At 41.5% G+C, this 27,258-nt stretch overlaps 1 protein-coding gene across 1 annotated transcript in view; it reads right to left on the bottom strand.

Annotated features, from left to right (window-relative positions):
- Nucleotides 1-1,106: 1,106 nt before the first annotated feature.
- PPP1R14C (protein phosphatase 1 regulatory inhibitor subunit 14C) overlaps nucleotides 1,107-27,258 on the bottom strand; it is an 88,243-nt gene continuing 62,091 nt past the window's right edge. The window contains exons 2-4 of the mRNA XM_059399282.1: nucleotides 25,295-25,378; nucleotides 24,160-24,192; nucleotides 1,107-2,687 (exon numbers count right to left, since the gene is read on the bottom strand). Coding sequence (XP_059255265.1) covers nucleotides 2,613-2,687; nucleotides 24,160-24,192; nucleotides 25,295-25,378 — 192 coding nt within the window. The 3' untranslated portion in view covers nucleotides 1,107-2,612. The remainder of the gene's footprint in view (nucleotides 2,688-24,159; nucleotides 24,193-25,294; nucleotides 25,379-27,258) is intronic.

Here is a 27,258-nt window from a genome sequence, read left to right as displayed (position 1 = left end):
CCCTTGGATGGACCAGACTCAGGACTAGGTGCTGTATTTCTAAGACTTGGTCCCAATCTCAAGGATCCTAGAATCTAAAAGAAGAGATGAACAGGCGAATAGACAGTAATAATATGGCGGGTACTTGCTGTGATTCGGGGTAAATACTAGAAGCTTGGGAAGGGCTGTAGACCAGTTTTCCAGATAGAACCCATGCATGGTCAGGGTATTCCAGACTGAGACAGTTTTGCAAAGCTTCAGGGGAGAAAATACCTATGTTCTGGAAACCCTAGTTATTCAGTAAGACTGGATGTTAGTGGAAAGCCAAAAGATGAGGAAGGAGAGGCAGCGACTAATGCCTTGTAAGAAATGCAGAGGAGTTTGGGTTTTAAGTAGGGGGTAGAGTGTAGAGTGATCTTAGCTGTCTTTCAGAAAAATTATTCTGGCTACTGAGCAGATCAGAGATAGGCAAGATTGGACATGGGGAAGCCAATCCCCAAGATGGTTACAGAAATCAAGGCAAGATTTAACTAGGGATATGAGAGGCATTAGCAGAGGAAGAAGAGCCTGGTGATTGAGGGTGTACTGGAGGCAGAGATGAGGAATCAAGGAGGGGTCAGGGGAGTCAGGTGATGCAAGGCCCTCAGTGACGGAAGGACAAGAGTAAGCTGTGTGGCAGCAACAAAGGGCTTCCTGCTTCATTAGCCCATAACCTGAGCTGGTCAGGCCTAGCGGAAATCTGGCACATGCAGTACTTTTGTGTTTCTAGGGTGCATGGCATTCTCGCATAATTGGAGTATCTGATTAATTTGAAATTTTCTTCAGAATTTCTATCATATGGGTAAAAGGGAGTTTAAGTTAAATGCAAAGCCCGTGGCCCGAGAGAGGCCCCAGAGCACACGGTCAGGCAGGACCAAATACACAGAGCTCATTCTCACTTTCCTTCCCAACCCAGGAACGTGTCCCAACACCTCTGCTCTCCTTAGGAGAGACCCAGGATCAAAGGCCTGAAAATTTCCAGGGGAATGAAAAGCGAGGTGTAAGGACTCGGTACCCCTGTCTGCGGAACATCTCAAAGACTCAAATTATCCTTCAAACGTGGCTTGCAATGCAAAGGTGGAAGCAGATTTGTAAGCAGCTCCATTTATTTGAGTAAATAGCTTGTAAATAAATCATTGGTAAACATTACAAAATTAAATACATTTTCCAAAGCTTGCCAGTATACATAAAATTCACAAACATAGTTCTTTTAAAAAATAAAATATGTTCAGAGCACCCTTGTTATAAAATGTCTGACTCCTGTCCTCTGACAGGGCTGCCTAGAGATGCCTTACAGTAGGTGGGGTTTCTGTGGGGAGGCGGTGGGGGCCTCCAGGGGGGAAAGGGAGAGTTTCTACTCTGACCTTTTACCCAGCCCACATCCATCTGAATTTTGACCCGTCTCCAAGGAACTGATCTATCACTGGGAGGCAGGGGCCCTAAGCCTAGCTCCAAGCAAGGAGGCCGGGGTGCATAACTGGGGCCAGGAGCCAGAATCCTCAGCACATGCCATTGAGAGGAGCCAGAAATGCAATCTCCACCACCCTTCCAAAGCAGCCAACACTCCTATATCAACTTTCTTGAAAGCAGGGGAGGCTTTCTCACCTCTTACCATGTTCAACCCTCCGTTGACCCGCTCTGGTCTAATGTTACCCAGGCATGGAATTGACCAGAGCTATTTCTAAGGAGGAAAATAGGTGATTTGTTAACTTCCTTATGACCTGCTTTCATGGACAGAGAAGAATACACAGTATTTGGTTGAAAGCAGAGAGTTAATTGCTACACAGTGCTCCCTTTTTCCACTGTGAGACACCCCTTGCAGTGGGCTTCTCTAGAAATCTGAGTAGTTCTTCAAGTGAAGGGTTCATAAAATTTTAAAATACCACGAACGAGGCAAGAAGTACATGACCTGGCAAAGCATCTCAATGAATGAAATAATATGAAGTCCATGAATTAAGCCCTTGACCAACTCAACTTTTTGTGGCGTAGCTCATTAAAATAATGGATACGCTGAATTCTTTCACTTTGGTGCAGAAAGTGAATGCTGGAGGTCAGCTGAAGTCACATGAAGAATAGCTAGTGGCTTCTTGAAAACCCATGTGCTGTGACCTCCAATTAAAGGACAACCACAAGTGTATCCCATCAATGTGAAATAAAACCCACGTCTACATTTTAACTTAGTCGCGTGTAGATATATACAAGTACGAGAAATTTGACATCTGAGACAACTGTACAACTTAAGAAAAAGTATTACCAAACGAGTCGTGAGAAAACCATCATCCCTGTATAGTTAGGTTCTAAACCTGCAATTTCTCAAAGAGTATGCTGCTGGGATCAACCCATTCCTGCGTGTCTGCCTGGTTTGATAATCCTTGGTCGTATTGAAACCAAAGACCTGCTGGTCTTGCTATTAAAATAGTACACTAACAAAACCTCCCCAAACAAAAAAGGAACACTCTTGAATAAATGTCTAATAGGCACCCCCCAAAAAAAAAGTTTCTCATAAGGGCAACTATGCTTTAATAAATGTCTTCATGAAGCCCAAATCCCAGGACCCTTCTTCGTCTCTGGGAGAGTTGCACCCTGTGCCAGCATTACATGGTCTTCTTCTGTGGAGGGCTCAGCTTCCTCATGCCTCTTATTCGAGAGAGCAGCTCCTGGATAAATTCCTAGAAGAGAGAAGAAGGAGTTAATATGACAGTCTCACTCTACTACAATTGGGGATTAAAATCTGCTTGAAGTCATTGTGGTCAATGGCAGTTATCTTAGGTTGATGAGTTTGGTGGGAGGTGTCAAGCCCAGGGTCTTCAGGAAAGGACATTTTTAAGCAAATGAAGCATGCTTGAACCTCCACCACCATGAATACCTTCTCCCTGTTGCTCTCTTTGGGGGAGAAACACAGGCTGCCTTCACCCACTGACAATGTCTACATGGCCTCTGAAGACACTTGTGGTTTTAGATCAGCCTTCTCAACCTTTAATAAACCTTTTATAGGAGCACACAAGTCACCCAGGGAGCTTGTGGCTTCTGACTCAGTAGACCCAGGCTGGGGCCAGAAACTGCATTTCTAACTGGCTGCGAGGTGATGCCCATGTTAGTCTCTGGACCATGCCTGGAATAGCAAAGCTTGACCAGTGGTTCTCAGATGTAAGTCCTCATCTAAATCACCAGGGGGACTTATGAAACCAGAGTGCTGGGCCCAAGAATTTGATTCAGTAGTTCTTGGGATGGTGGTTGGGGGGCGGGGGGTGGGTCCTGAAAATGTGCACCACTGAGAAGTTCTCAGCAGACACCTGCTCCTGGCTCCAAGGATCGTTCTGAGAACCACTTACCTAGATCTCAAAAGAGTCTTCTGACTTCTCTTGACTGCTAATCAGTTTTTTTAAAAAAAGCCAAACACGTTTTACATTTACAATTCAGTATATTCAAACACATACCTGCAATAAAAATCTAAAGAATGAATACTTAATATATAGAATACACCCTCTATTTTCTATTCTAATTTCATTTAAAGGGGTTGCAGAGGGAGATCCACTAAAATGATTCCATGTCCTAGTCACAGACGAACACCCAAAGATCAAAGAACAATCTAGAATAGTTCCTATGTTCTACCATCAGGAATCTTTCCTTGTCACCTTCTGTTTTAAAATATTTGCTATCTAAACAGTCACATTTATTAGATAATAATTACTTTGTCTTTCTATTTTATATGTCACAGACAAAGAGGAAAGCCAGACTTTCTGATCAACAAGTGGCAGTCATGGGTACATCAGGAATTTACCAAGAGTGAAAACACTAAGAAATCTTCCTCTCCATTTGGCCTTCTGAGAAACCATGCTCAATCTCCCCTTCCAGTCATGAGCTCCCAGGCCAAGTGATCCCAGCAACTACTCTCCAGCTCTAAAACACAATAAGCTTAAGCATTCAGTATTTTGTTAGCCACCCAAATTTTAACGTTTTTGCTCTTATAAAGTAATATGTGCTTTTTCTAGACAACTTGGAAAATATAAGCCAGCAACAATTACCCTCAGAACGAACGACTAATGTATTTTCCCTTATGCAAATGGATTTTTACCTAATTAAGATCACACTGAATAAATATGCCCTTTTCTTCAACGTAGCATTATGCCAGAAGCTTTCTCCCACAACACTAAATAGCCTTCCTAAAAATTTACCTCAATGGTTATACGAGCCTTTATTATATGGATATTCTACCATCTGCTTAATTCCTCCATTATTGGATATGTGGTTGGTTCCGGACTTTTCAGAAGTAGAAACAATGTTACAATTAACATCTCTGTGTATAAATCTGCAGTTTTGAATATTCCCTTTGGAGAGCTTATCCAGAAAAGCATTTGCATCACCACCATTTCTGATCTTGGGCAGAGTGGAACACATATGAGGCCCTGTTTTAACTTTCTGAACATTATTTTAATTTAAAAAATTCTTAGGATAAACTAAAGCCAAATTTTCACACTTACATTCAGTTTTCATTGTGTCAAGTTAAGTGCATTTCCTGTTTCTCCTCTTGCTATATGGTTTCGACAATATAATATGTAACATATACTTTCAGTTTTATTGATTTGGAACCTACTACTCAAATGAATTCTGTAGAAAGTTCCAGCACTTGAGTGTAGATCTCCTTTTTTTTTTTTTTTTTTTTAAAGCAAAGGTCAGAATCACAAATCCTATCACTTATCCTGTTAATAGCTAGTAATTCTTCTGCACTATTTCTATAGCACATTTTTTATAAAGATCATTATAAAAATAAAGATTAAACATGATAAGAAATAATATATCCTAAACTACAGACCTTTCTTCTTCAAGACAAAAGTAATTTGGTAATTTAAATAAGATTCAAATTATCTCAAAAAAATCAATCATGAGGTATATTAATCTCAGTGATTAAAAAGTTCAATAAATAGGGGAGCCTGGATGGCTCAGTGGGTAAAAGCCTCTGCCTTCGGCTCAGGTTTTCTCCTGAGATCAAGCCCCACATTGGGCTCTTTGCTCCGTGGGGAGCCTGCTTCCCTTCCTCTCTCTTTGCCTGCCTCTCTGCCTACTTGTGATCTCTGTCAAATAAATAAATAAATAAAATCTTTAAAAAAAAAGTTCAATAAATAACTTGCATTTTTAAGAAATTAACATCAATGAAACTCTTAGTTTTATGTCAACTAATTTATGTTAATATACTGTATTACACATATTTTAAAGTGTTCATTAAATTTGTATGAGGTATTCCGCAGAGTTAAAAAAAATAGCAAGATCAGTACTTATGCCCTATATAGAAACTTATGCAGGATTTTAATGATTACAGATGATTCTCAAAGAAAAACCAAGAATCTCTAATCAAAAATACTTTGATGACTCTTGTTCCTGTTACTCAAAAATTCTCTATGTAAATAAGAACCTAGCTCATTTACTTCCAAAATAGGTCACTCAGCCTTGTGTTGTGGACACTACTTGAGTCAGAGAAGGCCTGCCCCTTTGAGGAAATGACATCTGATGTGAGACCTGCATTAACAAAGAGAGGCCAGCTGAGAGAAAGTCTGGGGGTCTGGGTCACGGCCCATGTTCAAAGGCCCTGTAGAGAAACAAGCAAAGAAGTGGGTGTTTCTGGCAAAAAAAAAAAGGCCAAGAGGAGTGGGGTGGGAGCCATGCTAAGGGTGTTAGGGGCAGCTTACCAGGGTCTCGCTGTCCACAGTAAGATGGGTCAAGGCCAGTTCATGGGTTACCACCCACAGTTTGTAAATACATGATGTAGACCAAGGCTAAGAGATGCTGTAACCCCCAAGCACATATACAAGTAGTATAAATATAAGTAAATATAGATCCATCTTCATAGTATATATGTAATATATATTTCTATATTCTATAATATGAATGACATAGTGTGACTACTTAAATGTAAATCAATTAAAATAAAAACATTTTAAAATTCAGCTCCTTATTCACACTAGCCACAATTCAAATAGTCAGTAGCCACATGTGGCCAGTGGCCACCATAGCAGACACTGCAGCTATAGAATATTTCCATCATTTCAGAAAATTCTATTGAATACGCAGGAGCAATGCTAAGGCTCAATGAGATAAGCTTGGAGGAAAGTGGAAATAGAGGGGAAAAGAAGGCTAAAGACCAAAGCCAGAGGCGCCCTAGCAAGCAAGGTCTGGAAGAAGCACTGGCCCAGCAAAGGAGACTGAAAAGGAGAAACCAAGGAGAAGGTGGGAAAACCAAGACAATGTGCTGTTAAGAAGTCTTCTACTTTTTTGGTTTCTTTTATGCAACATAATTATTTTGAGATTCAGCCACATTATTGGATTTATTTATTAAAAGAGCTCCTTTTGGTTGAGACTGAAATCCATAAATCAGTTTGTGGGGAAAAAAAAACAATGAATGTTCTCAGCAACGTTTTCTAAATCTCAGTGTACAGAGATTACACATCTTTCATCAGATTTATTCCTATGTGTTTAAATTATTGCTGTTATTGTAAGTAGTATATTTTTATTCCAATTTCCAACTGTGGCCAGCCATAGATTTTCATAGACTTACCTCACATCCTGCAAGCATGATGAACTCCCTTGTTTATTCTAGCAGCTTTTTGTAGACATTTACCTTTTGCAGATGTTTTTTCTAGAGTTTAGAACTTTCCCTTCTATTCCAAGTTGGCTGAGAATTTTTAACCACGAATAGAGAGATTGCATTTTGCCAGATGTTTTTTTCTGTATCAACTGACATAATTATAGGAAGGGCTTTTTCCTCCTAGTTCCTTACCACAGTGACTTACATTGATTGATTTTTGATATTTTGAGCCTTCTAAGTATATATATGTACTGTTACATTCAATTGGACAAAATTTTCTTTAGAAACTTTTCAGCTATGCTCATGTGGAATAGTTGTGTACATTTCTTTTTTTATGTCTTTGTCTGGTTTTAGTATCAGAGTAGGACCGTCCTCATAGAATGAGTTAAGAAGTATTCCTTCTTTCTCAAGTTTCTGGAAGACTTTGTATAGAGCTCGTATAATTTCTTCCTTAAATGTATGGTAAAAATTCCCCTGTGAAGCCATTTGGGTCTGGAGGGTTTTTGTTTGTTTGTTTGTTTGTTGTTTTGCTTTGTATTGGTAGGTTGTGTCTTTCAAAGCATTTGTCTATTTCATAGATGTTGTTGAATTTATTGGTAAGAGGTTCATAACCTTGGTTGAAACTGTACTGATGTCATCTCTCTCATTCCTGACATTGATAATTTGTCTCCTATCTTTATTTCTATTTGGACTAGAGGTTTATCAATTATATTGCTCTTTTCAGAGAATGAGCTTTTGTTTCACTGATTTTCTTTATTCAGTTTCTGTTTCATATTTCACTGATTTCTGCTTTCATCTTCATTATTTCCTTTCTTCACCTTACTCTGATTTTAATTTGTTCTTCTTTTCCTAGTTTCTTAGGTGTATTTTAAAGCCATTTATTTAAAACCTATTTCTATTATATATAACACTAGAAATAGGTTTTATATATATATATATATATATATATATAAATTTATATATATATATATTTTCTCACCTCTAATCACTGCTTTGGCTGCATCTCACAAATTTTGGTATAATGGGTTTTTACTTCACTCATTTCAAAATCATTTCAAATTTCATATTTGATTCCTTCTTTGGCCCAGGAGTTATTTAGGAGTATGTCATTTAGTCTCCAAATATTTGGGGATTTTCCAGACATCTTTCTGCTACCGATTTCTAACTTAATTCTATTATTCAAAGAACGCACTTTGTTTGACTTGAATCTTTTAAAATTTGACACTTGCTCTGTGGCCCAGAATATGTCTGTCTTGGTAAATGTTCTGTGTGCATTTATAAAGAAACAGGCTAACTTCAAGCAGATCTTCTACCACTGTGTTCATATGGCCTCCCGCCATGTGACATGTACACATAGAGAACACACCAAAAGAAGGGATGAACAAAGTGGTTCCCCCAGATGCAATATTTCTACAAGAAAATGATTCCCTAACCACAGAGGTCATGATTTTTTGTGATACTCAAAAAAGGACCTTCATGACTCTTTTTTGACCTTTTAATCTCCAACTAAAAGGATAGGTGAAGATGGAGGCAAACCCCATGGTTCATGTGGGTTCCTGTATCAGGATCTGGCTCTGGTCATGCTCAGTCTTAAGAAAACAAAGGGAATTCATATTTGCTGAAGGCCTTCTCCGTGTAGCCTACTTATACATACCACCGTATTTAATCTAATGTAGTTTTATCGTGTCTGTTGTACAGATGAGAAAAATAGATGTTCTAGTTCATTAAAAGCCCTCGTCCAAGGTCACAAAGCAAATATTTTGAATCCAGATCTCTTGAAGTAAGTTGAACTCCATAACTAGGTACCAAGCCCCCACCATGTGCCAGACTCCACCCTACTTGCTGGGATGCAGAGGAAGGGAGAGGCCCCGCCTAACAGGGGCTCCCAGGCCAGCAGGGAAGGAAGAAGGAGAAATAGGTTCTGTCCACCTAAGACACGGGCCACAGTGCTCAGTGTGTATGTGAAAGCCCTGTGGGCAGGCGACAGCACACACCATCCCTGACCAGCCCAGGCCTGGGACCGTCCCTGCCTCTCCCAGGGACGGTCATAAATCTAGGAGACTTTGAAAGATGAGAAGTTCTGTATCAATACAAGGTATCGAGAATCTAGCACCACTGCCCTGGAGTGACAGCCCAGCTTCCTCTCCCTCCTTCTCTCTCCTTACAGGTATCCTTTTTTTAGTTGAATCTCTCTCTACTGGTCTGTCGGATCTGACCATTCTAGTTTCCTAATGTTTGAAACAGTAGTTTATAGCAAACCGCTGGAATTTTAAGGAGGCAAACAGACATTGCCCTGACCCATCATTTCAGAATGACTGGCATCTATTTTGTTAGGCCACCTGAGCAGTTTTGTCCAAATACTCTCCAAGATCCCAGGTCTGCAACAACCACCCCCCACCACCCCCGCCCAGCTACACTGTCTCTGTGGGCTGCTGAGGGCCAGGCTGTGCTCAGGGCCCCGAAACCTGACTCTTGTTAAACATCTCGTGGGGCGCCTGGGTAGCTCAGTCAGTTAAGTGTCTGCCTCCAGCTCAGGTTCTGATCTCAGGGTTCTGGCATCGAGTCCCCGGTCAGGCTCCCTGCTTAGCAGGCAGTCTGCTTCTCCCTCTCCCTCTCCCTCCGCCCCTCCCCATGCTTGTGCTTGTGCTCCCCCCACTCTCTCAAATAAATAAAATCTTAAAACAACAACAACTCCTTTCTAAATGACTCTGGGCCCCTACCCCCGACCTCAGTCCTGGGCACCACTTTCATATCTGAGCTGAGAACACTCTGCATTCCCATTTCACCCATTAACCTACCTGAGGACGACTCCTTCCCACAGTATGTACCTTTCTATTTTGTCTGGCATAGTGCCATGTTCTCACGAGCACTGAATTTCTGTCTGGGGTTCGGACACAACTCATACTTCCTGGCCACCCTCTATGTGACAAGCACTCTGGGCATTTTCATGTACTGTCTCATTCAATCCTTATAACAGTCTTATAACATAGACTCAGAGAGGTTTAGAGGTTTGCCCAAGGTCACAGAGCTACTGAATGGTCAGACTAAGGTTCAAACCCTACATTTCTAGAAGCCGTCAGAAACCGGGTCTCATCGCTGGGGAACGGATGGTACAATTCACTCTCTCTGTATCATGATGCCCGGGGGGGGGGGGGGGGGCATCTTTTTTAGTAAGCAACCAAGATGAGTAATTTTAGTCTAACTGCAAACCAAACTAAAATGACTTCAAGTGTGTGTGATAAACACAGTGATCCTTTAATGTTTACACATGGGGAAGGGCTGCCCAGAGGTGTAGAGGACTGTTTCATAGGTAAGCTCTGGGAAGCTGTCTCCAGGGCACGGACCTGCCCTCCATTCTGCTCACAGCCTCTTCCCAACACATGAATGTCTCAGAAGCCCTAAGTTGCTGCCTTCTAGACTCCAGCGAACTCATAAATTAGAGAAGAAGAAAAAGCGGAGGAGGAAGAGGACGGAGCAAAAAGGAGAGAATGAGAGAAGGAAACAGGGAGAGGAGAGGGAAGCCGGAGTCTTGACCTTTCTTCTGCCCACTGAAACCCAGGTTCTGCCCAGCCAGCTGACTCCTCGGGGCTCCCCACGGCCACGTGCCCCTGCCAAGCTCTCTTCATCGGACCCTGCTCTGATGGAATGTGGCCATTCCCCAAAGCCTGGTTCCCAGCCTTCTCAAGGCACTGTCTCCCAGCCAGCCCATTTCCTCATACTCTCAGGCCTCCTCTGTCTTCCCCCTTGAGATCCAGGCCTGCATTTCCTGTGGCTCCCGGAGGTCTCCACAGGGAAGCTCCATGGGCCCACCAGTCTCAAAATGACCAAAAGCAAACGCACTGCTACCTATCCTTTCTTCTAACTGTCCCTCACCCTGAGGAATTCACAGTTTTTATTATTGGGTCCTGAACAAACCATCATAAAGATCTCATTTACCCCCCAATTAATCTATAAGTTTAATACTGACTGTTCCAATCAAAATATAAATATTTAAGAATCGTCAAGATATTTTTAAATTTTTTTATTAACATATAATGTATTGTTTGCTTCAGGGGTACAGGTCGGTGAATCATCAGTCACACGTTTCACAGCGCTCACCACAGCACATGCCCTCCCTGATGTCCATCACCCGCCACCCTCTCCCTACCCCCACCCCCCAGCAACTCTCAGTTTGTTTCCTGAGATTAAGACTCTCGTAACGGTTTGTCTCCCTCCCTGGTCCCATCTTGTTTCATTTTTCCCTCCCTTCTCCCTGCCCCCACCCTGTCTCTCACATTCCTCATATCAGAGGAATCATATGATAATTGATTATCATCAATTATGATGAGAGATCATATGATAATTGATCATATGATAATTGTGAGATCATATGATAATTGTCTGTCTCTGACTGACTTACTTCGCTTAACATAATAGCCTCGAGTTCCATCCACATTGTTGCAAATGGCAAGATTTGGGGGTTTTTTGATGGCTGCATAATATTCCATCCTATGTATATTGAATAAGAAAATCCTGGCCCTTGCTAAGAACTGATTATAAAGCCCTGGCAAGGGGCACCTGGGTAGCTCAGTCAGTTAAGCATCCACTCAGGTTGTGATCTCAGGGTCCTGGGATCGAGCCCCAGCATTGGGTTCCCTGATTAGCAGGGAGTCTGCTTCTCCCTCTGACTCTCCACCGTCTGCTCCCGTGCATACTCTTCCTCTCTCTCTAAAATAAGTGAATAAAATCTTTAAAATAAAATAAAATAAAACAAAATAAATCCCCAATAATTGTGATAGTGTGCAGTGATAGACAAACAGCAAGTTCTGCATATCAGGAAAATCTGATACACAACACAAGATGATTTCCTATCAGTGGGAGTAAGGGCATAAGGATGGACTGACTGCGTAATAAACGGTACTAGAACAACACAGCTAAGGTCAAGTTAGATCTCTATTTCACACCATACACAAAAGTAAGTTCAAGATGGTTTAAATATCTGAGTGTGAAAAATAAAAGTGAAAAGTTGTAGCAAAAAATGTAAGATGATTATCTTTCTTTTTTTTAAGAGAGAGAGAGTTCAAGCTATGGGGGGAGGGGCAGATGGACAGGGAGAGAGAGAATCTTAAGCAGGCTCCATGCCCAGCACAGAGCCCAACCCTGAGATCATGACCTGAGCCAAAATCAAAAGTCACTCACTCAACCTACTGAGCCAATCAGGTACCCAAAGGAGACTGTCTTTAAGACACCGGAGTAGTAAAATCTTTCTTAGGCGCACATCTTTTAAAAGCATATGCCATAAAGGATGTCAGGGATAAATCTGATTTCAATTAAAATGTAAAACTTCTATACACAAAAGACAACACAAGCAAAATAAGCTTCACAGTTTGTGAAACATATTTGCAACCTACACAAAGGTCAAAGGATTGTCATCCACAAAATATAAACAACTCTTAAAAATCAATAAGAAAAACACAAACAACTTGAAAGCAGACAAAGGATTTGAAATGGAAACCCCCAAAAAGGAAACATAAACAAACAATAAGCACATGAGGAAAAAAACGTGTTCAATCTTACTAGCGAGCAGTCAGGAAAAGGTGTGCTAAAACAATGAGATCTCCTCAGATTGGCAAAAAATTCTACCGTTTGGCAATACCAGGTATGGGGATGACGAGGTTAAGGAGAATTCTTAAATTCTGCTGGTGGGCAAGTAAGCCGGAGCCAACTTTTAAGAGCAACTCCATTTCTTGGTATATTCCTGGGAGACTCTTTGTATGTGAGTCAACAGATCAGAAGTTTTTATCACATCACTATTCATAATAATAAAAAACTGGACACAGCGTAAAAGAGTGTCCGCAGAAGAAGGGGTAAGTACATTAATACATCGGAATGCCACACAGCAGTGAAAATGAATGAACCAGAGCCTCCTACATCAGCAGGAGCAAATCTCAGAAATCTAATATTGAGCAAAATAAGCAGGCTGAAGGAAATTTGCAAAACATTACTTACATAGTTCTACAGCATGCAAGATAATCCACAAACCTTTCTATCACTCCTGCTTCGTTGCCAGAGCCCCATTCCTGTCTTCCCTAGCATGGTGTGTAATATACAAGAGTTCCTGGGCAAAGGTTTGCAAAGTAAAGGAATACATGCGTGGACTCATTAAATCACACAATAGTGGCCGTGAGGGGAAGGAGCAGAGAGGGGAGTCACTAGCATCTCTGTGCACTGATTCTGCGTGTGTGTGCATGCATGGGCATGTGTGTGTGTGGGGGGGGGGCGGTTGTACAAAGTATCTATTGGCCCCCACTACTATGGAGGAAGGTTCTAAAGGTTCTCCTTTAAGCACTGGAAAACTAGCCAACGTGGGGGAGTTAGGCAAGAGGAGAAGCATCCGGGGAAGCATGCAGCCCAGGAAGCGTGTGTGCACACACGGGTTCACAAGCGCACGCACACACACACGCACACACGCACAGAGAGCTTAAAGAAACAATAGAAAGAAAAGAAACAGTTCCAGTGACCTCGTAAACCTGACTACATAACACGCAGCCCCCTGACTGATGAGAGACTTCAAAGAGCCAAAGCATGTTTGTGAAGGGATCTGGCAGCAGCCGTGAAAACAGACGGTCCTTCCTCGCTCTGGAGTTTCTGCCGGGTGGCACTGTCATGGGGCACGGCGTCCCAGTGCCACGTTCTGCTCTGAGCTCTCATCCCCGCATCCCTCCTGGGCCCTGTGGCTTTCAGCTTCCACCCCCTCCCGCCTGCCCCGGCCAGGACCAGAGGCGGCAGATGGACACTCAGTCTGTAATTACCACCGTGGCCAGGCGTCTGGGACCTTTCCCTTGTCACTCACAGTGATTCATGTTACATTCATTGATGTTCTGCGCTGCCGTAACAATGATGGTTCCAATGGAAAGTAGGAAAAGGAGAAACCACAGTATCTTTGCAGATCACTGCTTTGTGCATAATTAAACCAACTTCTGTCATAATTTCAGTATTTAGAGTCATTTAAAAAAGACAAATGGATATTATGTGGCAGCCTTTGAATTATAAGTCTTTCCCCACAAAAGGACTTTTTGAAAGATTGCTTAAAACTGTTGCTTGGTGCGTACTGTCACCGGTCACAATAGTTGTGCAGATCAAGTGAGCTCCCGTAAAAGGTGGGTATTATAGAGGGCACGGTTTGCATGGAGCACTGGGTGTGGTGCAAAAATAATGAATACTGTTATGCTGAAAATAAATAAAAAATAATTTTTTTTAAAAAAAAGGTGCCCAGCAGAACTCTGCAGAACTCTGAAGGATCAAACCGCTTTTCCAAAAAATATCATCCACCCCTGATACAGAGTCCAGGGTGGAGTGGAGAGAGAGAGAGCAGGTGAAGATTCTGAAGGCTGGGATCCATGTGGCTCAGTGACTCCCCCTTGTACTGTCCCCTCTTTGTCACCCCAATCAATGCATCAGTCACTTCCTTAAAAGGCATATTCACGGGGACCATCTGCTTAGTCTCTCTGCCCAACGACAGCAAACCCAAGTCAACCACCCAACTTTCACAGATCAACCTGACAGTTCCCAAAAGCCTGACATGCATCAGAAGACATGGGGATCAGGCAAAGCATGATCAGGGAGAGGGGAAGAAGAATTTCCAAATCCACTGAAGTTTAAATATGTGAGGGTGATGGAAAGGCAGTACTCGCTTCTTTCAAAAGTGATGGCAACAACTGAGGACTATTCCAAATGGCAAAACGTCCCTGCTCCAAGAACCAGCCAGGCATTTAGAAAAATCACACTGTAAGTTTTTATCAGCTTGCGTATGCACGTCACTGACAACAGACAGGCAGTGAATCAGCACTGACAAACAGCTTTGGGGGGTTCCCCAGCCCTGTATCCTCCAACCCAACCAGGATTTGCTCCCTACCCTCTGATGCATTTCAGAACCACAAGTGCCAGCATCACTCACAGGTGAATATTTAATTGTCCCCCTCTTTTTAGAGAGTTTGGGGAGAGTGTTGTTTATCGTTAGAGAGGTTCGTCTGCTTACCGTGCACAGCAGAACGGTCCATTTTCATGATCTGAAAAGAGGTTTATGAAATCTGTTACGGGGAATAGTTTTATGCCTGCTCTCATTATAACCCCTGCTGCCCATGGAAATTCCAGAAGGTCATAAGTGCATCCTGGTTGTTTCCTTCTTTCCTTCTTCAAACTTAAAGCCACTTGACACTGTGCTGTCCATTTATGTTCTCGACTGTCTGCCTTTAGAGATTAATTTGTTTTGCTGGTGAAAGTGGTCCCATTAATCTATTTTAGAGACTCGGGCCACTGCTCTTAGACTAATTATTTTGTACCCGGAGTCTAACCTTCATTTGTATGTGGCACAACCGTTCACCTGCCCTCCCCATACTCAGCCTCTTCGGCATTCAATTCTTCCTTCACTTACTAATGACTGGCTTCTCAGAACTAGTACACTTGCTCTTTGGACAATGTAAAATAAAACCCACATCAATAATCCCACTGCAATAAACCACCAGTGGAGTAAATCCAGCAAAATTTTAATCTCTAACTTTATAATCACTAAGAAAAACTGAAATAATTTTATCAAGGGCCCCATTATCAATGAAAGAGAATATTACTTGTTACCAACACCTAAATCTTGTTAAAATGACATCTTACTGAATTTACAAGCGGTGAGATTTGTTTCTGATTATGACTCCCTTTTCTAACGATTTAGAAATCCAAAAGTCATGTGTCAAATTGTCTTTAATTGGCGTTCTTTCTTCTGTCCAAATTAAGTCCAAACTCAAGAAGAGAATGTGGAGCTGTTTATAATTTGGGTTGATCAGCTTGAAAAACATGTTCATTCTGAATTTAATGAACAAGGAAAAGGCCATAAAATCACCAACAATCAAAAATGCCAGCCACTTAAAGACCCACTGTCCTTGAAAGCCTGTACTGCCTCCATCGTATGTTTTTAAAAAATAACCATCGTTAATTACTGGGAGGAAGGGGTTGGGTTCCCTGGGTGGCTCAGTTGGTTAAGCAACTGCCTTCAGCTCAGGTCATGATCCTGGAGTCCTGGGATTGAGTCCCACATCAGGCTCTCTGCTCAGAAGGGAGTCTGCTTCCCCTCTAATTCTCCCCTTCTCATGCTTTCTCTCTCACTTTCTCATTCTCTCTCTTTCAAATAAATAGATAAAATCTTTAAAAATAATTATAATAATTACTGGGGGGGCATCTAAAGCCAGACCTATATGGCTCATCCTATAATAGCATCTACCTCTTCTTTCCTTATGTTCCAATATTGTCATCATCATCATTATCACTCTTCTCATGGCCATCCTGCTTGGTAAAGAATTTCACCTTGCCCAGAAGAGGTCGTCTTTGCCCTCAGTTTCTGGGAGGTGAGCTCTAAGCTCTTGGACTGCCTTGCCTGATTAAAGTATCTTTGTTTACCCCAGGGTCCTTGACCCACACTAGAGAGACTAACAGTGTGATTTATTGGGGGAGGGGCTTTGGGTGATGTGATATCAGCTCAGTATACCAAGGGACTGGTAACTGAAGTCAAGCTCATGGGCAGTCTATGTAATCAAGTCCCAGGAAAAACTCTGGGCATCAAGGACCTGGTGAGCTTCTTCCCTGGTTGGCAAGACTCTGTACACAGTGTTGCACGTCATAGCTAAGAGAATCAGTGCTGCCCAGGATGCCACCGAGAGAGGACAGCTGGAGGCCCCGTGTTTGGAACTTTCCTGGACTTGTGTCCCATGTATCCTTCCCTTGGCTGATTTTCATCTGTAGCCTTTGACTGTAACAGAATGAAAGAAGCATATAGAAGCGCACAGTGAGTGCCGTGGGTCCTTCTAGCACATTGTCAAATATGAACAGGGTCTTGGTGACCTCTACACTTACAATAGGTGCTGGAAATGAGGATGGGCTTGTGGACTGTTCCCTAACTCTGCAGAACATGCTGAATAAAGACGGAAGGAGACACGTGGAGTTTTGCTCCATGACTTCATGTCCTTGGCAAGCTTACTTAACCCTTCCGGGTTGATTTCCTCAAGGAAGACAACCTGAACCAGGTTTACAAATATTCCAAAGGGGTGCTGGTGCTGACCTAGTAAGAGTTCAGAGAAAGGCAGTGAGAGGTAGACAGAGCACAGATGTGGACTCAAATATGGGTCCAAGTGCGAGCTTCAGCACCTCCTGGCTCCTTCTCCCTGGGCAGAGGATGCCTGGTGCCTAAGGAGCCCTCAGGAGAAAGTATGTGAGTGACGGGCATATGGGGGCCAAAATCCTTTTGGCTACTTGGTAAAGCTACTCCTGTTTCTGGTTAATAAATCCCAGTCCTTTATTACTAGCCTCCCTAATTACACTAGAACATAACAAGGCTTTCCTAGCCAATGGCTACAACTTCTAGAATGTCATAGTCATTGATTCCAGGCTTTTCTTGGAAGCTCCCAATGTCCTCATTCTTCGGAAACATTGTTCTAAAGCTGACAGCTTCCAACAGTTGAAATACTTCAACTCATTAATCCAGCATTCAGGCTCTCTTCCCCATTCCAGCCCCAAACTACAGTCTTTCTTGAGCAAACCCCATGAGAGCTGAGAAGAAAGATTTCTCTGCATGGAGTCACTCTGACCCATTTATAATGGAGTGAAATGGCTATGCCCTTGTCTTTCTCTAGCAAGTGCGGAGCCACTCAAAGCACATTCCAGTAGGCAGTTTGGTAACTAACTTGGAAAGCGATGGGATAAGCTGACATCCTGGCATTTCTGGCCTTTATTCCTATTTTAATATCCTTTGAACACTTAATTCTCACCATAGTCAACTGTGAACTTAGGAAAGACTGTTTTCTCAATGGATGCCCAGGTTCACTGCGTTATCTAAGTCCCTAGATTCATTATAGGCACAGAGATGTTCAATAAACATTTGTTGGGCAAACGAGTAGAGAGAAGATAGCAAAATGCCAAGCCATGTCTCCTCCGGTCACACACGCAAACTTTCTATGTTAGAAATACCCAGTTTATCTCTTCTGTCCACCGCAATGAGCTCAGAACAGGAGCTCTGAGCACTACCATGACTTCCACGTATACACAGCTGAACGATATTTTGCAAGATGGCTTAAAATGCTAAATGGCGCAAGACCAATGTGAGCGGGGTGAGTAACAATGGGCCCCACAAAAGTCGGTCAGAAAAGTGAGATGCAGTCACCAAGATGCCGTGGCGAAAGAGGAAGATCCTACCTTCCCACCATCAACATGGGTAGAACAACAATGCACACCTGCGTTTTCGAAACCACTAGTCAATTTCTACTGCAAACCATGATCAGACATCCATTTCCTGCATCATCATGTGGCTGTGACATTTCCGTGACCCCACAGATTACTAGGACCCAGATATGCCTCTCACCACCTATTCATAGGCAGTCATCCTGTGTAAAAGCCTGATGCGTATCAACCTACAGGCTCTGATTGCTAAATGCACAGAAAAAAAAATATGATGTTTATCAGAGAACAATGGCAGAGCCATCAACTATAAAAAGAGATTCCTACGAGTCCATTGACTGGACTGACAACTCCTGTAACAGATGGTAAGACAGATGCCCTCGAGCCCAAATTAAAAGCATTTTCTGTCCACCATAGCAGTAAGTGGAAATGCTCCTGTGTGATCCTAAGATTTCAAAACCATGCAAAGTAAGAATGAGAAATAGGACAAGAAGCTCTTCCCCAGCCTGGCTAGCTGGCCCCAATAGCCCATCTCAGATTTCTATAATGTTCACCAGGCTGTCACTACTGATCATTCAAATCCAAATATCAACCAAAATTAAATGACTCCTTTTCCTCTTGCATTATATAGAAACATTATTTTTCTACATTTAAATCAGCTCTGTTTTGGGATGCCTGGGTGGCTCAGTGGGTTAAAGCCTCTGCCTTCGGCTCAGGTCATGATCCCAGGGTCCTGGGATCAAGCCCCGCATGGGACTCTCTGCTCAGCCGAGAGCCTGCTTCCTCCTCTCTCTGCCTGCCTCTCTGCCTACTTGTCATCTCTGTCTGTCAAATAAATAAATAAAATCTTAAAAAAAAAATCAGCTCTGTTTTAATATCAGCTACATCAGAAATGTCTTCTACTCAGAGGGAAAAAAAATTAAAACACCAAATCAACCACAAATACATTAGTGTGGTGACCACAATTACATTGCTTTGTCTTGAAAGGCCTAGTCAGAAAAGATTTGCATATTGACAGTCCACAGCTAAGAATATGAATCAAAATGAGAACATACAAGTTCTTTTTTGATTAACCAGCACCCCTCCCTAAAATGAAACCATGGACCCAAAGCACATGACACACCAAAAACAATATCACTTCTGTGAAAATAGCAAGTTCTTTAAAGCCCACTCTTCAAGCTGAATAATTCAAGATGTCATTATTGGCGATCTGGGGCATTTTGCATATTTAATATGTAATAGAGAAATATTACCTTATATAGAACAAGATTTGACTAACATGTGTCAAGCTCTATGCTGGGTGCTCTTGTACATATCCTGACTTCTCCAACTATTAATTATATCACTTCAGGCAAATGACATAGTCCTTCTATGTCTCAAATTCCTGATAACAATACTGTCAACCTCACAGTTTTGTTGTGAAGAAGAAGTAAGTTAATACATGTAACGTACTGAGATCAGTCCCTGACATGTGCTTAGTAATTATTGAGCTATTATTATTATTATTATATCTCTAAAATTATCAGTGCAAATACTGGTTATGAAAACCCAGAGAGGTGGTTATTACCTCCATTTTACAGGGGAGGAAATGGAGGCTCAAGAGGTTGAGAAAAGGTTGAAAGTCACACAGATGTAGTGCTGTTGCTCACATAAAACTCTTGTTTTAGAGGGCGCCTCGGTGCTCAGATGGTTGAGCATCTGATTCTTGATTTTGACTCATGTCATGATCTCAGGGTCCTGGGATGGAGGCCTGGGTGGGGTTCCATGCTCAGCAGGGGGTCTCCTTAAAGATACTTCTCCCTCTCCCCCTTTCTCACTTGCATGCTTACTCTCCCTCTCTCTCAATCTCTCTTTAATTTTAAAGAGTATTGAGAGTCACACTTTAAAATCTAAAATTTTAAAATCTCTTAAAATTAAAAAAAAAATAAAAATTAAAAAAAAAAGACTCTTGTCTTAAAGTCCAGTCTTCCTACCACACACCCCACCTCAGCAAGGAAACTATAAATAAATGTCCCCGAATCAGCAGAGATATTTTCCTTACATTGGTTAACTTCAAAGTGACATAAAACTGTATGCAAATTCCTTTGATCAAAAAAATAGCACCTTCTGGGACACCTGGGTGGCTCGGTGGGTTCATCCTCTGCCTTCAGCTCAGGTCGTGATCCCAGGGTCCTGGGATCGAGCCCCACATCAGGCTCTCCGCTCAGCAGGGAGCCTGCTTCCCTCTCTCTCTGCCTACTTGAGATCTCTCTCTGTCAAATAAATAAATAAAATTTCAAGATTTTTATGGAATAAAGATCACACAGTACTTGAAAAAAAAATAGCACCTTCAGAATGGGCTACTTTGAAAAGAACATTGTTAATTGGTAGGCACTTAGTTGAGATAGGACAAAGTCCTTTGATGTCCTAAATGTCTTTCCAAGTCTAGTAGCTTAGGGAGCCAAACAGGGGGAAAGAATGAGCACAAGATCAGGTGTCTGAAACTCAGGGTTGAGTCTTCCCTTTGCTCACTGCTGTGAGGTCAGAGACAAAATAACTTAACTTTTTTCTTCAGGTCAGGACTGTGAGGATTAAATAAGATAATGTTTATTACTGCGATGTGAACTCTAGAGCTTTGGGAAAACAATAAGCTATAATTTTTACCATCATAACCCAACTGCCAACCTTCTCTGAAATGACCCCTTTAATGGATGAATGAACTTGACTGAAATTCCTTAGCATTTGTCACCATTTCTATTTCTAGAAACCATGAGCTAAAGGACAGAGAGAAGTTCACATGTAAATGCTTTTTCTTCTTTCTTCCTTTGGAACTCCAAAGAGAATTCAAATATTACATCTTTCATCTCTTAAACCTCATCATAAAAACCAGATGAAGAATACTTTTATTCTTGGGGGAAGCAAGACTCATTGTTTTCATTTAACTGCCTGGCTTTTAACAAGTGTGAATATTTTGCTTCCTAGATACTGCACAATTGGAAGAGAATAGGTCTCATGAAAGCCCAACCTTTCTTACCTAAATACCAGAACATGAACTGTCCCACTAGAAGGAGAAGTGAAGAAGGGAATGATTAACTGAGTAAATGGCACGTCTACACCGAGTCTGAATCTACTTTCAACAGCAACCCTCCCACCCCCACATCACATGTGATCAGTGACACAATCTATCACCTTTCTTGACTATTCTACTATTCTTGTTTAACCTTTCACAACAATTTAATATAACTCTCCAAATATATAATTAATTTCTTTTTTTAAGATTTAATATATTTATTTGAGAAAGAGAGGGAAAGCACAGAGAAAGCGAGAGGGAGAAGCAGACTCCCCACCCAGCAGAGAGCCCAACACGGAGCACGACCCCAGCACCGAGATCATGACCTAAAGGCAGTCACTTTAACCAAATGAGACACCCAGGTGCCCCTAATTAATTTAACTCTTCCATTAATTCCCCAGATAACTATAAACAAAGAAGTTCTTTTCCCAAAAAAGCTGATGGTGAGGTCTCTTGCCTCCATCCTTGTCCTTGTCTCCAGAAAGCCTCTAATCTAACTATCAACTCCTCAAGGAGTTTATATGGTCCAACTCTTAAGAAAACAAAAACAAAACCTGAATCTTTTCAGTAAAAAAGTGTTCAAATAGTGACATTTTGAGTTGAGTTGGGACCACTTCTTTTGCACACATACACACCATCACCACCACCACCACCATCACCAAAAAAAAGTTGGTTTGTAACCTAGTCACTCCATGGTGAGACCCACCAGTAGACAAGCTGTGCTCATGCTACATGAATTTAATCAGTTTACTGGGTCCTAACGCTCATGGACAAGCTGCCAAAAATAGGCAAGGACAGATGAAAACAAAAAGAAAAAAAGTGAGATTCAGAGCAACCAGAGACCACACAGGGAGCAGAAAAATCTTAAAAACAAAAATAAAGAAATCAAACATTTGTTAATATCCTCAAAGAGAAAAAAATTATAAAATGTGTCCATGAAACACTAAGAAATAGTAAAACAGAATAGTGAACAGAGAGCAAGAAAGTGCTCTTAAATATTAAAAATAACACAGCTGAAATTTTACAATATCAGTAAAAAGACTAGATAGTAAAGTCAGAAATCTCTCAGAAAGTAGCATAAAAAAATCAAAGAGATGGACAATGAAAGGAAAAAGATAAGAAATTAGAGGCTCCATCCAAAAGACGTAACATCTAAATAAAAGGAGAGCCAGTACTATAGAATACTGAGGAAGAAATTGATAATAAATAAATAAATAAATAAATAAATTTTGAAGAATTGAAATACATATAACTACAGACTAAAAGAGTTTGCAAAGTACCCAGCATGTGAATAAAAAGGACCCACACTGAGGTATATCACCGTAAAATTTCAAAGTGTGGATAATCTTAAATGTAATTGAGGGGGGAAAATAGGTCAGATACAAAAGTCTGAGAATGGAAGTGGCATCAGACTTTTAATATGAGAAATGATTAAAAAATAGGATAATGCCTTAAAATCCCAGAATTCTATACCATCCAAATGATTAATCAAGATACATTTTTATATAAGCAAGGATTCAAAACATTTACCTTCTATGCATCGTTTCCCAAAAACCTACTGGAGGATGTACTCCCACAAAAATGAGGAAGACTGGGATTTAAGAAACAAAGCATCAAACAGGACAACAGTGAACAGAAATCTTATTACAGTAGCTACTCAGTAGACCCAGAGAATAACTTCTCCAGATTGTTGCATAGGGGTACTACGAGGAAAGCCTGGGTGGGAGCATAGTAATGACAGGTTTGAGTATACAGAGAAGAATCTACCTATTTGACAAAGATATTGGAGAGTTCATTAAAAAATAGCAATAGGTACTAGACAAAAATAAAAGACAAGATAGCATGAACTCCAGAAAAAACAAAGAGCTATACAAAAAAGGAGCAATGGTTATGTGTTACTGTTTGACTTAGCAGTGAAAAATATCTGTTTAAATCATAATACTATAAACCTTGACCACTGATTCAACAAAATACTGGTCAATAACTTTATCAAGGGGATGAGGGAAATGAATTACAGGGAAAGTGAGAGAGCTATCATATTTCTCCTTAGGTGAATAAATGAAAAAAAATAGCAGTTGCATATTTAGGAATACAAGAGTAAATAGTAGGAAAACAGCCAAAAGTGTTGATGTATAAATCTATTTGAATATAATATATAAATATAAAATATATACCTTTAGGAAGAGGGACTGAAGAATGAAACAGGCAATGTTATATTTCCTTTATAAGCATAGTTGTATATATGGCTTTCAAAACTATGACTATATGCTACATTGATTTAAAAATATACTTAATGTCTTTACAATTTTAAAATTAGAATTAAAAATCTCTATGATGCAATCAGCATCAAGGAACACTGGAGACTATAAGAATAAAGCTCAAGTAAGTAACTGGCCCAAGCCAAACAATCACAAAACACCATATTCATTTTAATCTTATACAATCTTGGGGAAGTATGCTTTACTCTCTCTTTGTAGCTACATCACTTCAAAAATCAGAAGTCCTAGTACCACTGCTCCAATGTTGCGAAAAACATTGGATGGATATTCTAATTTCTCTCTCTGGTTTATTACAGGAACAAATGAAAAAGACTTCCTTTATCAATTTTTTTCATGATTGATCAAATCCCTAATTTCTCCACCATGCTTTCACTCTTTGGAGTATACCTTAAATGCTTTGGTCTAACCAAACTAATACCCACTGTTTTTTATACTAATATTTATCCACTTGATGGTAAATACGCAAACACAGCATAAAACTTCTTCCAATAAAGGCAATGCTTCTGAATGACAGACTTCACTTCACATTTCTTAAAAATGCATTATCTATTTAATAAAAGAATGCATTCTCCAGTTACAGATCTAACACTTTACTAACATTTTCCTAAAACACTAACAATTCACTAAAATGATTCCAAACCCTCTCATAATTACCTTTGAATTTGGCTTTTGGGGATTACCGGGTGATTGGCATTAGGGAGGGCACTTGATATAATGGGTGTTATGCATAACTGATGGATCACTAAATTCTACTAATAACAGAGAATATGTTAATGAAATCAGATATAAATAAAGAATTTTTTAAAAAGACAAACACACCCAATTCCATTAGTTTTAAATCTTCCTGAACCAGATAAGCCTGGGCATACATTTAAGGAAGTTAATACTAGTCAAGCATGCACTTGACCTACAGGTAAGAATAATTCCTTAGTATACACATAACCAAACCATGTATTGTTGTTTGGCTTTAAAAATATGCAAACTGGTTTAATAAAAATGAATTCAAACACAGCATTTAGGAAAAGCGATTTGTTTACCTCTGTTGGTTTGTAGCAGTCTACAAGAGCTTCCTAGAATAAAATACACAGAAGGTAAGTTTGATTATTTTAAAATCCATTATCATTTAAAAAGTGAAATTAAAAATTATTTTCTCTTCATGGTGTTCTACTATGCATGGTAAATCCAGATTTTCTATCGACCATCTAGAAACACACTTTATCTCAGCACCTGTCGGGTCGTCTTGAAGATATCGAAAGTTGTACATTCCTACGCACGAACGCTTTGCACTCTTCAGAACACACACGTGCCTTTCCTTTGGGCTACTAAAAGTAGCTAAAGCCCCTTTGAAGTCCTTAATTTTACAAAAAACCTTCTATAGGCCACTACATTTTCTGCAGAACCTGCTGCCTGCTTTACTGTTTCTAACTTTTGTAACTAGATGCTAATGCAATCATAAATTTACCAACAAGGAATGATCACTAAGCTGAGACTGTTCACCACACAAGGGACACTAGTAATTATTAACACACGGAACACATTAATACATTAAAATGTGTCCTTTCGTTGCCTTTAGAGATCCCTTGCCGTTGGTGATGACCAACGACCATTAGCAGTAATTATCAGTGACCACAAAGAGCCATGACAGGGCAGAAGCTAATTGGTTTTAGAAACTCCCAAATGCAGATATTAAAATGATAGATCTGACCTCCTGTGGGAAGGGAAAGAAATGTTGTTTTGCTCTGGACTGAGGAAACAGGAGACAGCTTCAACATCCGCTGTTGTACTAGGAGGTTACCAGGCAAGTGTACTCTAACAATCTTTCTTTTATTAGGTTGTAAACAATCTGCTCTAGAAACTGATTTCCTAGGTGAGAGAATCCAAAACCAGGAGACCAGAGTCCTGGCTTGGACGCCCCAGATCTGGCCCAGCACCTCTCCTCTCACATAACTGGAACATTACTTGACCATAGTCAAGAACTGCTTTACCATCAGACACGCCCTGCAGGGGGAACGGATACTGAGCACCCCCCCTCCTCTCCTCTCGGCCCACTGCCTGCTCTGGTCCTGGTGCTAACACCGCCCTAGGGCAGGATCAGTGCACACCGGGTTCCGGAGATGCAAGCCGATTCAAGCACTCACAACAGGCAAGTTCTAGATTTTGAAAGCGGCTTACCCGTAACTTTAAAGCTCTCTCTTCTTCGCTGTCAGCATCAAGAAGATCATCAATGTCAATTTCTACTTCTGGCATTTCTTCTTCCTGGTTCGGGGAGGCAAAGGGGGAGGCATTCTATTTAGTGAGAAACTACATGGCACCAAACCAACCTAGTTGACTTATTTAAAGAAATAACTAGATCACGGATGGGGCAGGGATCAACAATGGAAGGAGAGACCAGATGGAAGAAGAGGGAAAGCAGGGGATGGGGAAGAAGTAGGGGAAAGAGAGAAAGTGGGGAGAAAGGGGAAGCCAGAAGAAAAGGGAAGAAAAAGAGGGAGGGGGTGAGTGGAAGGAGGAGGGGGAAAGGAAGGGGCAGGGGAGAGGGAGCAAAAAAGATTGAAGAGTCACAGAACAGTAGAAAGTATTTCAAAGATGACAATTTCCTACGTTATGGCAGAAAGCTACAATTATGGGTAGAGGATGGGCGTCAGAAGATTACAGAAAGAACAGCGACACCTTCCCGGTAGGGGTCACCTCCTCCCCAGCTCCTCCCCGTCGCAGGGATGGGTCTGCAGAAGCTAGAGAGAGACCTCTATGAGGGACATCGGGGCTTAGTCGCTCAGTACTGACTGCATCACGTGGTCCTCGGGGGCAAGGCTCACTTCCTGAGTGTCTCCTTTCTAGTTAGATGCGTTCACTAATAGTGCTCAACCATTCTCTTTTTTCTATTCCAACAAACAAGAGGACCCAAGCATTTGGAGGAAACCAAGGAATATGATATACTGGTGCGAAATGGTAAGAAATGTATGTATTGGTCTCTACCCTGGTTCCTGGCACAGAGCTCCTAAAACCCTCATGAATGGGGGTGCCAACATTTGTTCTAACATTTAGTCTCTGACCCCAGTTCCTGAAACAGAGCTCCTAAATCCCTTAGGATTTCCTGGCTGGTAGGAACATCTTGAGTTTTAATGAGGTAACTCTTGGTGGGCTCCTGGATGGAAGCTGCTCACAAGAAAGACCAAACCATGATCGGAAGTTTGGAACTTTCCACCACACCCCTCACCCATCCTTCTAGAAAAGGGGGGGCTGGAAATGGAGGGAGGCACAAACGTAGCCTCTATCCAGGTTGAGGCTGCTGAGCAGATCCGCACTCCATGGTCAGGATGCTGGGAAACCCTACACTGGATGTGCGTGCTGCTTCCGTCCATCGGTGGCTTCCAGCCTCCCTGGCTGCCACCATGTCCCCTCCCCCACAAGCTGGTGCTCTGTCACTCAAAGCTGCCCATGCCCCACCTCCTATTTTTGTGTGTATGTGAAATCTCATCTGAAAGGAGTCATTTAGAAAGCCACAAACAGAGGGGTGTTAGAGCTCTCAAGGGTCTACCTGACTTCCCACAGTGAAAGGACATTTGGAGACTGAAACACCAACAGAGAAAATCACCAGTTTCTGAAACAGCCAGTAGCCCACAAACACAGACCACAGCTAGGGAGCCACAGTGTGGACGGAGCCCACAGGGAACCTCCCCAGGCCCATGAATGCTGAACCAATGGCCATCAGAGCGGAGCCCAGCGCACACTGGCTTACGTTCTGGTAAATGTGGTTAGAGTTACATCCACAGCGCAATGTGGCTCTAAAAACTACCATATAAGGCCAAAATACCCACAGCCAGTTTCAGCTGCTTCTACTCAAGGAAAGCAAAAGAGACAAACCCACGATTTCCTATCTGACAATCCACACAGAACCCTCTTCCGTTTCGCCACTCCTCCCCCCAAAACAGTCATCTGCATTTGGCATTAATTTTTGGTGAGGACACGAAGTCTATATTTAAGTCAAGGTTCAACGTCCTGGAGCAGGGAGCAGAATACAGAACCTGCTCGAGGAATCACAGCTAGGGGAAGCTCAACGTCTGCTATTCGTAAAGGAAATGACAGAGTAAGTCAATAAGGCTCTCCTCAGAAGAGTAAGGCAGTGGGTTTCCCTG

The sequence above is a fragment of the Mustela nigripes genome, chromosome 5, assembly GCF_022355385.1.
Source record: "Mustela nigripes isolate SB6536 chromosome 5, MUSNIG.SB6536, whole genome shotgun sequence".
Lineage (NCBI taxonomy): Eukaryota > Metazoa > Chordata > Mammalia > Carnivora > Mustelidae > Mustela > Mustela nigripes.
Note: the sequence above shows the minus strand (reverse complement) of the source record. Positions and strands in the feature narration are given on the sequence as shown.